This window comes from Thunnus thynnus, chromosome 12 (assembly GCF_963924715.1).
Source record: "Thunnus thynnus chromosome 12, fThuThy2.1, whole genome shotgun sequence".
NCBI lineage: Eukaryota > Metazoa > Chordata > Actinopteri > Scombriformes > Scombridae > Thunnus > Thunnus thynnus.
In genome coordinates, this window is record NC_089528.1 from 16,923,518 (window position 1) to 16,940,637 (window position 17,120).

General features: G+C 42.2%; 1 protein-coding gene across 11 annotated transcripts in view; it reads right to left on the bottom strand.

The window, feature by feature from the left end:
• LOC137194238 (zinc finger protein 521-like) overlaps positions 1-17,120 on the bottom strand; it is a 90,383-nt gene that overhangs the window by 4,009 nt on the left and 69,254 nt on the right. For all 11 annotated transcript variants that reach the window (XM_067605952.1, XM_067605950.1, XM_067605951.1 and 8 more), the window contains 2 exons: positions 14,518-14,649; positions 8,046-8,161 (listed from right to left, as the gene is read on the bottom strand). In XM_067605952.1, coding sequence (XP_067462053.1) covers positions 8,046-8,161; positions 14,518-14,649 — 248 coding nt within the window. The remainder of the gene's footprint in view (positions 1-8,045; positions 8,162-14,517; positions 14,650-17,120) is intronic.

Genomic DNA, 17,120 nt, shown 5'->3' on the forward strand with positions numbered 1-17,120 from the left:
ATCTCTTCCTCGATCCTTTCAACCACCTGCTGGCCACACAGGCCTGCTGCAGGGCCAAGTTACCAGCAGTGTTCAGGTAAACCATAGCAGTCAATTCTCCACTAAATTAAATTTTGCTCTGATCAATAATGCACACCCGCTTCTCCCTTATGAAGACTGGCTGCACTGGCTCAGAGCGAGCCTCTTCCTCCTCTCCTATTCTCTCACCGACTCTGTGCCACCGTTAAACCACCGCTTTCATCTGATTACATCACCCTACTGCAACCCCCTCAGGGGTAGTGGAAGAGGAGGGAGAACACCCGGCAGGGGTCTTGTGTACCCATGCAAACAGGTGCAACACGTCTTAGGAATTTAATGCCGCTGCAGAGAGGGAAAGGGTGAGAAAAAATGAGGAACGATTGGGTAAGAGCAGAGAGCGGGAAAGTGCAAGGAGGCTGGGGAGTTGATTTATTAACTAATCATTCTTTATGTCGTTCCCCATTGCTCTGGTCTCCATCGATAGCACCCGGTCTCCAGTGAGGCAACAGAGGTGCATCTCTTACATCAGCTCTGCAGAGGAAGGCCAGTGGACTCGCAGACACATTCTCTCTTTCATCTGATCTCGCTGTATTAAAGATAATCTTCACATTGTCCAACATCACAGAGAGAGGATGTAAAGCTTAATCGCAACGCTAACAATGTTTGATTAGCATAAAGTTAATACCTGCAGAGCACATGTTAAGTGCATTGTGTCTGCACCACTACCTGGTGTTATCCAGCATGTAACATTAAACCCAGGCTTTATCGAGTTGTTAGAGAGCTGAGTGAGCAATAATGACTTTTTAAGCCATGGCCTTTTCAAGGCTTCACAAAGCAGTGTGCACTTTACACAAGAGTGGAAATGACCAGTAAACTGACCAGAGTCTGACGCATTTCGTATCCCTCAAGTTCTAAGTGTTGTATTGTCAAATGTTAATTGAAAAAATGGATTCATGTTTAGAAAGGTGTCAACTAATACAGTTAAAAATGCTGTAATTACATTGTATTAATGATAAGGGTCTTTGTATGTTAGAACTGCTAAATCTGAGTTTAATCTAATAAATTCGAAAAATAAATAAAGTTGATCTATAATTCATCTTTTAACTGGTGCTCATAGTTATAAACTCATTTACAGTAATTGATCAAATTTTGTTCACCTGGTAATTAATGCTTTACATCGTTTAAAAGTGTTGTTCTTTTGAGGCAGGAAGAACTGCCACTTTAGAAAAGGTATTTCATTGTTAAGATGTTAAGATGCATCATTTTGTGACTTCAAAACATATACACAACTTCAAGTAAAACATTTTTCTTAAATTAAAACGTGTTTATTTTTATTGAACTCATTAATTAGCTAATGCTAGTAAAGACATTTTTTTTTATCATAAATGGTTACTCTCTCACAGTAAAGATTACTCATTAAAGAAACTATTTAATTAAAAAGATTTAAGCAAATTCATTTGAACTCCTACAGCTTAAGTGTCTTGTTTAGTTGATCTATAATCAAAAATTTGAAGGAACAGTCAAAACTGTAAACATCCCCCTCTAAGCTCTGATTAGAAGTGTTATCAGTCTGCGCCAACTTTCTCTCTTACCCCACATGTCTTACAATATTCTGCATAGCTGCATCTAGAGCACAGGGAGTGTGCACAAAACCACTGAGACCTGTGCATTCCCGTAGTCATCACTCAGGAATTTAATTAACGCATAGGAGAACGTCACCAAATGATTCTAAAACAAAGAACCTGTGGTCCCTCTTCTACACACTAAACTGCAGGGGGACTTTAAGCAATGAAAACACTTGGAAATTTAAGCTCATTTATGTTAGCGTAATGTTTGAAGCCCCTGTGATGAACAATGGACTTCAATCAGTGACGACCGCACTGCGTCTTGGTTTATTTGTGAAAATTCTGCCACTGTGTAAAGTGTTTTCTTAGCATTCAAGACTGCTCCGGAGAAAGACAAGAGTGCTGCATTCTTCCTTGATCTTTAATGGTGTGTTGAACTCGGTCCAGTATTGACTCAGTCCTCCCTTTGTGCATTCCCTACTGTTGACCAGTCCACTGAGGGAGTAATCCTTCCCTGCTTTGACCTCAGGCCAAGCTTACTGCTGGCTAGTTTAGCCAATGAAGAACACAATCAAATAAATAAATAAAACAGCAGTTGGCATTCTCCACAGTCATCACTTATCAGGCCATAGGGAGGGCTGACCCCAAACACTGTTGTGCCACAACCGGCCTGGTCTCCTTGGTAACAGACTGTCTTGTTTGAAGTGAGGTGGCCGGGGAGTCATAGTCATACTGTAACAGCACCAGGCTCGGGTGGAGTTGACAACAACAATGGATTTCAATGTCTTCCATGTGTGTCATCTTGTGTCTGGTCGTATTTGCACCGAATGCTTGTAAAAAAAAAAATATAATAAATCCATAACGCTTGAAATGCTTTGATTAGATGTCTAACTACCCAAACCAAATACTTTTGAGGTGTAACTGGAGATGACGGACCACCCTTTTTGTGGGCTGGTGCTTTGTAGCTCCAAATGATACTCATTACCCTGTCTAAGTAGACAAGTGAATGGTACTAGAAACACACTATGCAGTGATCCCGCTGTTTGACTGAGGTAGCAAAACAACTGCACAACTGCTGTGTTATTATGGGGCCTCATTAAGTGAGGAGAGAGTGGGAGACGGGGAGAGGGAAAGCAATAGAGAGAAGGCCAGTGAGAGGGAGAGAAAAGAGAGGAAGAAAAAAAAAACAACAACACAAGAGAGCGATACCAACTGTATTCTGAGGTGATAGCAACACACAGATGCCTTTCCAGCCAAAATGAAGACTATGACTAAAGAACCCAATTAAGGGCTTTCTTAGGGGAGCCATCTTGGGAGGGGGATGGGTCTTCCTGGGACATGAGCCCTGGGCTACATCCTCTAATTAGACAGAGCGAGGTGGGAGGATCTCTGCCTGTCACTGGGAGGGAGATGGGGTCCATGGGGTTCCACATGTCAGTCCCAGAAACAAAACACAATTACTCTCACATTTAACCACTTCAGTCAGGGACAGACTTTGACTAGGGATGCTACAGAGCGCATCCCCCCCCCACCCCCTCCCCTCATTCTTTGCTAGATATGCCACTTCATAAATGCGGAGATTTTTGAGGACTAAATTTTTCTCTCGCATTTCCACGCTTCACTGAGAAGGCAAGAGTTGATCTGCACTCTCATGTTTTCCCACTGAATGTAAGAGCGAATCATAAAAATTAGCTTCTAATTGACCGACAATTGGTGTCATTTAGCATCCTTTTCCAAAACTGAAGAGTTAAATTACTCTGGTGTTGCAATGTGCGAATATGAAATTCGAGAGGGAATAATTGTTCTAATGCTGTTTATTTTGGCCTTCGCTGCATTTTGTTAACATCAACAGCATAATAGACACTTGAAAATCAAATCGCTACAGACAGTAAATTAAACCTGTGGTGAATTTCCTGAGACGAGCTTAAAATGGTATTTATCAAAGTTGTTGAAGAAGTCAACTAAGAAAGTAAAGAAGACATGTTTGAGGGAGAGATCCGGTGATGGATTCTAGCACAGTACACCAAGCGTCTCCTCTTTGTTTGGATTTAACTTTCCCCAGTGGTGCAACAGAGGAAAAAGAAAAAAAAGCACAGCTCAAAGGCTTCTGGGAGTTTTTGTCATGTCTCCCTCCAGACAATGTGTTTGCATGCACATATCAGACCCTGGGAGAGACAGAGACAAAGACAAATACATACAGCACGCACACAGATGTATACACACAAACACGTATTCACGCGCACACACTGAGAGAGAGAATATCCTCCCAGGATCATTAGGTCTGTCATGCTGTCTAATTCTGATCCACCTACAAAACTAGAACACCACAATTGTGATACATCACTAGTCATCTAAGGGTGTTAACGTCCCCATTTACAGTGCAGAGCAGTGTGTGTACAGTGTTGTACATAATTATAAATAAGCTTAAATATTAATGATGGCGCCTCACAAGCAGCCATTTGTTTTTCTAATTCATTGTTCTTGTATTTTGTAGTGCAACTTTTTGAAATGGTGACAGAATTCTGAGCACCTGGGGTGAAGAAGAAGAAAACAAGTTGTCATATAAAAGGAGAAAAAAAAAATATATACAATTTTCAAAAGCGTGAAGAGCTGTCATACTTGGCAGATCAAGATATTCAGAGAAAATGTGGTGTTTGAGAGTTGCTTAGGGACAAACACATGAAGCTTTGCTTTTGTGCGACACTTTTGGGACGTGGGGCAGTAAGGGCGTTTTTGGGGGCATATTTTAAAATTCATTACAAAAAAATAAATAAATAAAACTTCCAGGGAATTAGGTGTCTTTGCGTCATACTGGTCTAAGTTATGACATGCCATTTTTTAGAAAGGAAAAAGAACCTGAAATATTGTTTTTAAGATCATTCACAGAATCAACTTTAGAAATTTCATGCATTCTAACATGATTATTAATGCAAAAACCCATTTCTTTAACTTGTTTCCTCTGCTGCTTTCTCCGACTGTCCATCTCTCATTTTCTCTCCCTATTTCCTTGCTTAGACGGACGTTATGACATGCATAGCTGTTTACACTGACCTGGTGACCATGAAGCCTATAAATATGCTTAATTAAAACAGTGGAATTGGTCACAGCTTGGCAATAATGGCTATCACACGGGGAGAGGAGAATCTCATTTGTGTGGGGAAGTAGAACATGATGCAGATGTGCTCTTGTCACTTTCAGCACTCATTAAGGCCAGGGAGCTTCGGATTGTCTTTGAAGGAATCCTTTTAAAAGACACTCCAATTAAGGTACGTGTCCTGCGGGCGTCTGAGGAGAGGGAGAAGTCATGCAGTACCCCAGTCCTTCCACTCCTCCGTCAATCGCGGCGCGACTTAACACATGACTTACAATCTCGTGTCACTTCCAAGGAATGATAATGAAATTGGAGGATGGAGGGAATAAAAGACAGCCCAGCTTAAGAGGGACAAGGGAATCTTAGGCAGAAAATGTCATCTTCACTGTTGTGTAACTTCAATCTCATTGTCTTGTCTTTGGAGGAATTGGGATCATTGGGAGAGAAGCCTCCAATTGCAGTCCTCCAGTACACGGCACTGCTAGAGGAGCTGAACTAGTGTGTTTCTTCACAAATGAACTGCACTCAGAGAAATGTCAGATTTAAGCTGTGGCTAATACTGCGCATCCATCAGTTAATGAATCTGGCTAATTAATCCAGCCTAGCAGCATTGTCAGTGGCTCAGTTCCTTCCGCAATGTGAAAAGCTACTGTATCTGAAGCCAACGCAAAGGGAAAAGGAAGTTTATTATCAAGTTTCACATTGCAATGTGGTCTTTGCTAGAAGAACCCAGGGACATTTTTTCTCATATGGGGACAGGCAGGAGAGAGAGAGAGAGAGAAGCTGCTTTTAAAATGAGAGGCCAGTGGATCTTATTTGGGTGAGAGGATATAGTGAAGCTATGTCTCCTAGTTGCTCAAGGGGTGGGCAGTAGTTGAGGGTCAGAGAGAGCGCTGCACAGCCAGCTCCCCATCAGCACCTCATGAAATATCTAGACATTGCTCCATATTTTAATGGGGTGAGGGAGAGGGATGCGCAGGGTGGAGGCTGTGTGTGTGTGTGTGTGTGATGGTGGAGGGGAGTCCTCTGGAGAGTTTTTGAGGGGAATGGTGGTCTACGCATCTCAGTGCTTATTTTTTGTCTGTGAAAGAGGAAAGAGAGAAATGGAGGGAGAGCAAGAGAGATTATTCTCTTCTGGAATCTGGATTCTGGGGCACACAGGCCCAGGAGTCAGTCAATCTGGCCGGTCTGAGGGGGGCGGCTGGGCGGGGGGTCCTAGGAGGGCTGATTAGACGGATGCTCTCCCATCATCCATCTCGACAGGCTGGCGAAAATTGGCTAGCCCCTCGCAGGGTAGAGTTCACGGGGGGAGGCGGTGGGGGAGGATGTGGAGTGGTGCACTGGATACCTGTCACAGCCTTTGGTCTGTTTCAGGATCTCAGCAGCAAATTAATAAAATATCGTTCCTGCTTCCCTTTACCTGCCGTGGCAGCTCTCCCTCTCGCCGCTCCTTCTCCCAGCTTGCACTGGCCCTTTGACCCTTCCGACTACTGTGAGAGATGAGGAGCCCAGGCAGCCGGCGAGTGGGCCAGAGTGTCAGGGAGAAATAGGGAGAAAGTCCAAACTCAAGAGCTGGCAAAGAGAGAGAGCTTCCACTTCTCTCACTGCTGGAAGACAGCTCCACTTCAGAGAGACTGACAAACGACTGCCCCGTGTCAGTGAGACATTTTGAAGTGTGATGCATGGGAAATGGCAACCGCAAACAAACAACAACCAAAAGCAAGACTCCAGCCTGTGCTGTTTGTTGAAGGCTTAAGCTATAGACAGTGAAAAGGCAAATGCAACATCCAACATTACTAAGTTCAGGAGTTGCATCGCAAGATAAAAATGTATGAAAAACAAACAAACGTAACTTTGAAAGCTCGGAGTTGGTCACAGTATAAATAAACTGTGGATTTATCTGTGTGAATGTGATAAGAAACAGTATGTGTGTGTGTATCTATATGTAATATGTATATATGTCGAAGTGAGTGTGAGCATGCGCTCACTTGGGACTGACTTTAGAGTATGGCACAGGTTGAGCATAATGATCGTCTTATCCCCCAAGCTCGTTCCTGCTCTCCTTTCATAACCCCTTGTTTCACAACAAAGTGCCATAGATCTTTCATGTTCTGCTCTTGTCTCTTCACACACAGAGTGTAAAACAATATAATCATGCATGAAACAACAGCTCCGGGAGGCGGAGATCGCTTCATTCCAAAAAATGTCAAACAAAAAAAGTAGGAAAACATCCCCTGGTTATTTGAGATTGTTTACAGGTACCTGCAACCCTGGCAATATAGAGAACACTCGTACCAATGAGAGATGAAAATGTGATAAATAGGAGGCCTTGGCATGAATGAAAAGACTCCACATTGGCAGTTTGGAGAAGCATGAGGCTTGTTAAATAACCTTCTCCATTGTGGAGTTGCATGATCAGGACTTGTTTTATTCATGGTTGCAGTGCTCAAATGACCAGTAGATAATGATCACATTCACCTTCCTCCTGGCAGACACACACCTCTGTGTTTACAACCTGAATCTCAATATAAAAATCGTTGCCGATCAATGGGCAGCCAAGCTCTGTATACTTCCTCTGGCTACCTGCTAATACCTAGTGCTGCTAATCCAAGTTTCAGATAGATGTATTTGGAGGATATGGTCAGGAGCTATCAGTTTCTCTCTGCGCTTTAAGGCAAATTAAGAATAATTCCAGTGATTGGATTGAACAAGGTGGTTATAGACTACTCATATTTTAATGATTCAGTTTCAAAAGGTAATAGAAAAAGATCTGGATATTAGAAGTGTGCCATGTGTATGGTAGAGAATCCCCCAAACAAAACAGAGCTGCTTGAAAACACCACCACTGTGAAATAATATAATAAGGTCTGTTTCATTTTTTCAGGTTCTCCAAGGACCAAAGAAAAAGATTGCTAGAAAATGGATTATCTCTCTAACATTGCGAGTTCATAAGTCCAACTACTAACTTTGTTGAAGGGCAGATACAGTCTCCCAGAGGACAAAGCTCATATTTAGCCATGAGGCCTCCTCTGTGATTAGGAGAGGAGATGCAGGCATATTGACTCAACTGTGTTTTTGCCTCTGCACTGTATGTAATTACCTCTTCAAAAACGAGCATTCCACTAATCCTCTAATTCCAGATATTTTAGTGCTCTGCTGGTCTAATAAGCAAATCAAATCATATCTTCACATCACAAATGAGTTTTGGAAACGGACTGAAATAATTCCTTCTGAGTCTCTCATCCCAGCCGGGAAGGAGGGGATAGCTGGAGTGCGGTGAGTGGTGTTTAGTGTTTGTTAAGCTGTCATGTGTGATTAGCGGCTGCAGTTTTATGCTGGTGGCCATTTGGCTCCCCCAGCCTGAGGCTCACCTGTAACTCTGTCTGGAAGAAGAACTTTTGCGGGCACTGCGAGCAGTCATAGATCTTATCCTCCTGGCCGTGGGCAGAGAAGATGTGCTGCTGAAGCTTATTGGCCTGGACAAACACTGCTCACATAGGGGAAGGAGACACAAGGACAGAGGAGAAAAAATATGTAATTGTTAGTGCATACTTTAAATACTTTCCGTGTGCAGTGCATGCTGTATTTTAAAAAATTGTCACTGCAAGATGCCTCTACTCTCCGCTTCTTATTGTCGACTGTTGTAAATTAGAGTAGGGCCTTGTTGCCTGCATTAACGGAACAAAGGCAACATCTTAATTGCATCTGCTTGAATAAAAACTGAAGACAGATTATGTCAAATGGCAAGGAAAATTACTTAATTACAAACAAATGAATTCACTATCAACAATATAAAAAACATTGTTATGAGATATATAATTGAAAAAAAAAAAACAGAGAACAATTTAGATGTTAACAGCGAAACTAGAGTGGTCATATTCATGGCACTAGAGCTAGCGAATGCATAATGTTTTGGGAATAATGATGCTCTTTATTTAGCACTACTGTGGGGACAACAAGCCGGAAAATAAACAACCACAAAAAATTGGCATGGCTTCAAGTGCAAAACATGGCCTCCATTAGTCTACATCGCTAATTATATTGACAATATAAATATTCATGGTGTTGCACTACTTATTCATGCAGACTCGGACTACATTCACCATCATATAAACACACAACTCGCTGGCACTTAAAACATATACTATATATTTGTGCTTTAATTAAGCGATAGTCCACGCTGGAAAGCTAAGGGGGGATGCAATTGTGTGCGTCTTGAGTGCATGTGTCTTGTGTGCGTGGGTGTGTGTGTGAGTGTGTGTGTGTGTCTTTGCATTCTCCAAGGAGCACTTCAAACATGCCGTTTGTTATCCCAGACCCTTGTGCTTTAAGGACGGCTGTCTAATCTCAAAGGTCTGGATGCTCTGGAAAAGTTAGCATGTGGGGGCTTCATTTGAATTTCTTACAGCTCAAAATAACTTTTCTTCTAATGCATGCACCGTGGGGCCACAAGGAGAGGAAAAGAAAAAGCACAGCCACAAAAGGTGAGGTGTCTGTCGGAGACGGCTTCGGGGTCGCTACAGCCCCGTGGCGGGGCTCTGCAACATTAACGTGTCCCAATTTGAGCTCACCTGGGAGAGCGGTTATTAATTATTGAGCTGCGTACACTTGAGACGCACTCGGCTTCATTGAATGTCACACTTCTGACCTGGGAAATAAAAGTTTAGATCGAGACCAGAGCAGACACACTGCAGTGATGCTTTCAGACTGCTAATGCCTGGGTGACAGCTGTCTCAGGAATATGGCAGCATGTTAACCAGAAATGAACGAACCTCCTCTAATGAACAAACAACAACTCCATGGTCCATTTCTGAAACTAATGACCACAGCAATATGAAGATAAACATAATTGCAGATAGATGGCTGGTTTTACTGTCGGTTACAAAACATTTCCGCTCAAGGTTAAGGCCTCGGCCATCATGCATATTTGTGCCTCGGTTATGCTCTGAAAATGATGACAATTTTCTTTGTGGGGAATACATGCTCTGACAGAAAAAAATGCACTGATAAACAATAGCTTTTTTCTTTCGCTGTGTTTTGTCTGCATATACTGTACAGAAACAGGTCACAGCAGCTGCAGGAAGCCTTCATTATGTCTTTGGCTAGAGGAGGAAAAAGTCAATACAGCAAAAATAAAAATGGATTTGAGACTTGGGGGGCCTTCAAATACTGTACAATAGGGCTAAACACAGCTGAGATGTCAAGTTAGCTGTTTCTCCCTGTTTACATCTGATCCAGTTCCTGCACGAGACACATTTAATCAGCTACTGTATGCATGTATCAATTTACAGCCCAGCATTGATTCATATGTAAGTCGACGATGGCGACTGATTTAAAGTGCCAGAGTCCAAAATGCACTAGAAAATAAAGTAGGAGCAGTAAATACTGAATTGGTTTATGACACAGTTAAGACACTTAAGATAAAGGTATAAATTGTAGCTCAACAACTTTTTAGATAATTTGTATAGTTCCGTTTTGGCTTTGGTCACATTTATTATTACTAAAGCTGACTGCAAAATTCACATTTTTCTTATGTAAACTGTCCTGACATTTTAATTAGTAGTGAGAATAACAATTCAGACACATGCTTTGTCTTCATCATCACTCCTTAAAATTAGCATGCAACATATAATAAAGGGATAAGCTGAATTGGGCAATGAGGGAACACTGTATTGGTATTTGGCAACATGTGACACACGTGAAATATGCCATTGCAATGCCCATTTAGAAGAGGAACAGAGGCATGTCTTCCTACTGTAGAGGGTTAAAATGAGGACATAGAGAAACGGGGAAGAAATAATCCAAAACCACATCCAAACAGGATCAGTGGCTGGCCATTGTGTCTCTCCCTGCTGAGAATGAGAGAGAATAAGGGAGAGAGGGAGGGAGGGAGAGAGGGAGAGAAAGAGAGAGGGAGAGAGAGAGAGAGAGAGAGAGAGAGAGAAAGAGAGAAAGAGAGAAAGAGAGAGAGAGAGGGAGAGAGGGAGAGAGAGAACTTTGTGGAGTTTGTTGGCTGTGGAGCCAGAGCAGAGCGGCGCTGAACAGAGCGCTGAGCCGGGTTGGGCGTCAGGGGTGTCAGGGCTGAGGGGGCTGAGGGGGCTGAGGGGCCAAGGTCTCCTCGCTGTGGGGGATATTAAGCCCTCTGATTAGATCTCAGGGGCCGCCCATGGCAGACGTCTCCTTTACTACAGGCCCCAGCTCATCTTTATTTTGGCAGGGTGGTGCTCTCTGCAGGCTGCACTGCACCAATACTAAGCTGTTTGTGCAGGGAGGAGAAAAAAAAGTTTATCCTTTTTCCACCCTTTCTCCTTTTCATTTATTTATTCGTCTAGCCTACATGTGTTCATTTCTGCCTAATCCAAGAGTTCACAATGCAGAGGCTGATCCAAGTGTTCTGAGGCAACACAAACAAGTCAGCTGGGGAAGTTGATTTAGAGCTATAAGCTGATAACTACTAATTTTTGGGTTAAAGCTAAGCCTATGTAGGCTTTTGGATGCAAAATGTCACATGCGAACATAACGCACCAGCAAATTTTGGGCTGAAACTAAACAAAAAACTAATTAAACTACTGTATTTGTCAGACTCTTGCGGATTTGAAAGCAGAGCATCCTGTAGTTTTTCAAGTTTGTACTTCATGCTGTGACATAAGTAAAAGACAAGCATATAAACACATGCACACACACACACACACACACAAACACACATACACACACGTACGACTTTCATCAGGCACACTTTCTTCTGTTTTGTTTGTCTTAAGCACATATTCCCAATCACAATTTCCACACCAGCCCTCACTACTGCTCCTAAGGGTGCAGGCAGACACTTCTAGCTGCAGGCTCCCCCACTTCTGAAACCTGTCAAATCTGTCCTGGGAGAGTCAGCCTCTCTCTCATCATCCAGGGGCTTATGGACCTCTCTCCATTTACCCTCCCTCCCTTACACAGTTCTCTTTCCTCCTCCTCTTCCCCTCTTTCATCTCACATCCAAACTTGCCAGTTGCAACCTTCTCAGCTTCCTCCAAGTTTTGTCTCCTTTTCTCCTCTATTTTGTCTCCCCTCATCTACTGTCTATGACTTACTTTTCCCCCATACTTTTCCTCCGGTCTGTTTTGCGGTATGATTTGTCCTCTCTCTGTTTCCCTTCAGTGTGGATTGGGGATAATCAGGTATGTCAAAGAATGACAATCACTTTTTACCTCCCAGTGAGTTTTGGGTCACATGGGGTAGATCAAACTAAAACATGGGCATCAAGTGGGGGGTGATCTTTTGAACAAAGAGTAACCTTGTTAATCAAGAGACCCAGCCTCTGTCACTGCCGCCACCTAGTTTGATCAAAGTTTTGCTTCTATGTTCCGAGTCATTATGGCTGTAATAGGGATCCCTTAACATATGTAAATAATTTTTTTTGGAATAGTGTATGCAATTATTCAACAGTATCTCATCCATATTGATGTTAGCTAAAAAGGACCAAACAAAACAATAAATATCTCATAGTGAATTGTAAAAATTAGACTTTTATGTCCAGGAAGGGAAAGTAACTAATTAGATTTACGTAAAAACTTAAGTACAGTTTTGGACATTACTTGACTGTTATCATTTTATGCTACTTTATACTTCTACTACTCTTCATCTCAGAGTGAAATATTGCGATTTCTACTTAACCACATTTAGCAGACAGCTATAGTTATTAGTTTACATAGAAATCATATGGTCGTTAATTAACTTACTACCCAACAGTTTAATTTTGCTCCACATTGAACCTACAACATGAAAATGCTGCTTACATGCTGTTAATGCATAATAATCCAGCAATATTACATGTGGAGCCTTTCTGCATAATGAGCTCTTGTATTTGTGATATTTTGCTGACAGGACCGCATGTGGTTATGTTTTGGGCAACAAAAGCAATTTGGTTAAGGTTAAGAAAAAGATTGTGGTTTTTGTTAAATGCTAATAAAGTAAATATGTTGTGTCACTGTTGCCTTTTTCAACATTAAACCAAGACCACAATTGCAACCATTTAAGCAAGCACTGAAAATGCCTCAACAAAACCACAAAAAAGTTGAATAATGCTTTAGTTGCTACAAACAGATATTGTAGGAACACAAATGAAAAACATTGTCTGTGAACATTTAGCAGATATGTTTAGAATCAACATTGTGCGACTTGCCCGATATTGTAATTAAAAGCGTTTCCTCATTATCTTTAAAACGGATCAAAAACAGAATCTGGGCGGCGTTCGCTGTTTCAGATTAGTAGTATATCAACGTAATTTCTATGAAGCAGGGTTGTGTAGATTTTGAATGAAGGACATACTATGGAGAGTTTTAACTTTGCTGTATTTTCTACTTTCACTTGAGTAAATTCAAATCTGTCAAATTGAACACAAAATAAAAATGAAGCCTGCTCAGAATACATTAAACAATATACTGTAAGCCAGTTCATGTCGGGCTGTTAAACCAGTGTTGTTTCTCTGCTTTATGCTCAACTTGAAGAAATATATTCAAGGACAGCTGTCAGCCAATCTCTCAATCCCACCTTTTCCTCCGAGTGCTCTGACTGCAGTCTGCGTGTCCCCTGCATCCCCAACAGAGGGAGGTCTTTCAGTCCATCCTTACCCTCCTCAGCCTGCCTTCCCCATAACCATAGGCCTTCGCCCATCTGTCTGTCTGCTCTGCGACCACTGTCCTGAGGGTGTACTCTGTCTATCCCTCCTCCCCTCTCCCTCCCAGCATCCCTCTCTCTCACGCGCCATGATCGATATGGACGCGGAGGGAGAGGGGGGACCTGTCTGTCAAAGCCGGCGGTGGAAAATGAAGGCTCAGATGAAGGAGGCATGCTCTGTATATTAAATGCTCAGACCCCTGTGAGGGGTGGAGGTGTGGGGTGGGGGGATTCGGGGTGGGGATATATCAATAGGCTTCTGTTAAAAGAGAGATAAGGCAAAAACAGCAATGAGAGAAGTAGAGCAGGGAAGAGGGAGGGGAGTGGAGGGAAAGAGAGATGAGGAAAATGAAGAGGGAGCTGAGCAGTTATGTGGATGAAGAGGTAAAAATGCGAAAGAAAGATATTTGAGTAAAATGCAAAATGTGAGCTAATGATGTTAATTGATGTAACAAGTGGAGGAGAGACACTTTTTTTTCTTCTTTGGGTGAGGGGTGGAGTGCAAGAAACGCAACAGAAGGAAATGAGCTGAGGACCCAAAAAGTGCGAGGAAGAGTAAAGAGCTGAGAAGGGAGAAAGAGTGAAGAGCTGAAGTTAACGACTTTGCAGATTTCATTATAGAGATAGTTAACCCTGTTGACACTGAAGGAGGGCGCTATCCTCTCAGGAGGAGTCCGGTCCTTCCACCTCCACGCACAGAGACAGATGAGATCATTACAGCTATCAGCACCACTGCCATCCACAATTAGCACATCTCCTTTTCTTTCCCCACTCCTCCATCCCCCATCTCCCCTCAGCTCACACTATCTTCCCCCCTGCTCTCTGTCTCTCTCCCCCTCTCACCTCATGACACTTCTTTGGCCTTGATTTGGAGGCAATTTGACTAAATAAAAAGCTACATGCAGCAAACTGCTCTCAGCTTTAGTTGACCCGCTTGCTTGACCTTTCCCAACTCATTTAGAACCCATTTGCCTTTTCACACTCAAAAAAAAAAAAAAAAAAAAAAAAAAGACAGCTTGGAAATGCAGAGCTTTGCATAGTGAGGATGTAAATGCCTCTAAAGTGAACATGTACGTAAAACCCAACTCTGCCTTTCTAATCTTTTGATCAGTTCATTGGGTTGCAAATCCAAGATACACACGCTCGCATGCACACAAGCACACGCACAATACACACCTGTAAAGCAGACCGGACACTTGAAGGTTCCGCCCATGCCCTCAAAGCTGTGCTCAATCAGGTGGCATTGAAGCTTTGCTGGTGAGTCGAATGACTGACTACAGAGCTTGCATTCATGGTTCAATCCTTCCTCTGTAGAGAAGAAACAACAAAAAACACACAGAAAACATAAGAGGGAAAATAAGCAGAGCATGAATGGCAAAGGAGCCAGCAAATGGCTCACTCTGCTTTGTTTCTTTTCTTTTCTCTTCATGTACTTTTTTTTTTTTTTTTTTTACGTGAAATTTCAATTCAACAAATTTTTGACTAATACTTCCACCTGTGATTTTCATGACTCAGACAGGAAATAATATAACGTGTGATCTGCTCCCATCAGGCATAAATTGGATGACCAGCCGGGTTCCTAATCGCTCAGACGAGGCATTGCACTTTGAACATGGTGAGCGTCATCTTTTTGATTAAATTAGATGCAAAATTATTTATTTTTAGAGTCTGCAAATTAAAACACACTTGAAGGGAGTCCAAATGAAGGAAACAGTCATTTGTGCTTTGCAGGTGTGAATTAAAATCAATCCAGAATTGTCAAATAGTCAAATTCCAAAAAGTAAAAATGGTTATTTGGACAAAAATGATAATATTACAAAACCTTCCCATTACTAAAACCTTCGTTTTATGTCATCAAATCATGTCATCGGTTCTTCAGTGTAAATGCACTCACTGTCAAAGCTGTCAAAAGCTGCTTCTTTGTACATATCAACATTTTTAATGCAGTGATACGACAGTGTTTCAAGAGCAGGACAGATTCCCAGTTTATCTGCTTGGCATTAGAATTCCCCACACGTCTATCTCCACATTAGACTACCTCAGCCGTGGCCAATGATAGCTTAAATAAATGTCGTTCAGACTGTGAACCTGCACACTCATTTACAGCACAACGATCTGCTGACTCAGACTTCCAGAGAACTGCCCATCTCCAGTGCGTCAATAAAAGGCCTATACACTCTGCCATGGGCTTATACACTCTGCCATCTATCAAATTCCTGCCAAGCCAGACATTAGGCCAGCTACTGCAAGGGGGTGGGGTGGATACACCAGGGACCCATCTAGGGTTTATCCCCAGGTCCCTACAGCCCAGTGCCCACCACATAGGCCCTGGGTACCAGAAGCACGAATACACAATCTACCTAACCAGCTGTGCCCAGCTCGAGCCCTGGAGGATGCAAGTAGAGGGTTAATCGAAGGTGCTTCAGGCAAATCTGGCAAAACAAGTCTGCTGAAAAACATTGCTGCACAATAAACTAGTAACTTGCTATGGACAAGGCATGTCCTGCTTTGTCAGGACATGCTCACCACTAACTTTCCTTTTTAAAATGTTGAGATTAACCTTCCTTTCCACTACAAAAAGTTCACCTGAAACTCACCTTTAAATTTTTCTTTTTTTTTGTTCACCATCAATTTCTATTATTCTGTTTGATTTATTATTACTAAAAGCTCACTTGAAAGGACAGAAGCTGTCTAAACTTAAAATACTGTGATAATAAAATCAAACTATATCTGAAATGATAAAAAACCCAACTTTTTCTCAAATGAATAATTTGTTGTTGTTTTTTTATGCGCTGCAGACCTTGCAACTTCATGAGCAGTATAAGAGTGAAAAACAGGTATCTTACTTTCCTCACCTAAAGATTGATTCAATAGTGACAAGTGCAACACAGTGACCTCTGATATTCCAGGAAAAGGAAGAGAAGGGAAGAGAAACACATCCAGCAGTGCCAAAAGAAATAGTGGGAGTTTATACAGTACATATTGAACTTTTAACTGTAACATATTACCACATGTTCTTTTACAATCTCTTCTCAATAACATAAACATATGGCATTGTATATCACATAGGGTGGTGTGTACAGCATAAAAACAAACCATAAATTGGGCATCAGCACAAGCTCACAGACTATGTTCCCTCATGACTGTCTGGAAAAAGGTAGAGGCCGATCAAAGCAGCTCATAGTAGTTTGAAAAGGAAATAGTTGATGGCATGTTCTGCAATCATGCATTTGACAGATGAGATATTCTGTAGCCTACATGTGCGTATGTGTAGCAGCAGGCATCAGCGAAAGAGGGGGAGGAGGGTGGCACGAGCGCATCCACACAGCCGTGCAAGAGGATCACTGCCCTCTTTGATCACCATTCACTTTGCTTATCTGTGTTAGGGTGTACACTAAGGTCAAGCATGCTGCAGGGTTCACAGATCTGTTCTTCTGCCATATGCGCAGCCCTTATTTGACCCTAGTGCACAACGCTGTCCCTTTAGAGACCTGGTCTGCTTCATTATGCAGATAACTGTGCACCTGCCTGACTGACCTTGTGTGCGTGCATGTGTGTGTTTATGTCTGTGAGCAGGTGCATCAAGGGAAAATGGCAAGGAGATATGAATACTGTATATTTTCACATTTAAAGAATAAGGCTGGCATCATTTGATATATTCTGTTTGAAAATAAAATCCTATGAAAAGACCAACAATGTTATAGTCTGTCTCTCCATACTTTCCAACTTCCCTACCCTGTCTGTTGCATTCAGCCCAAGCTTGTGCACTCCTACTGAGG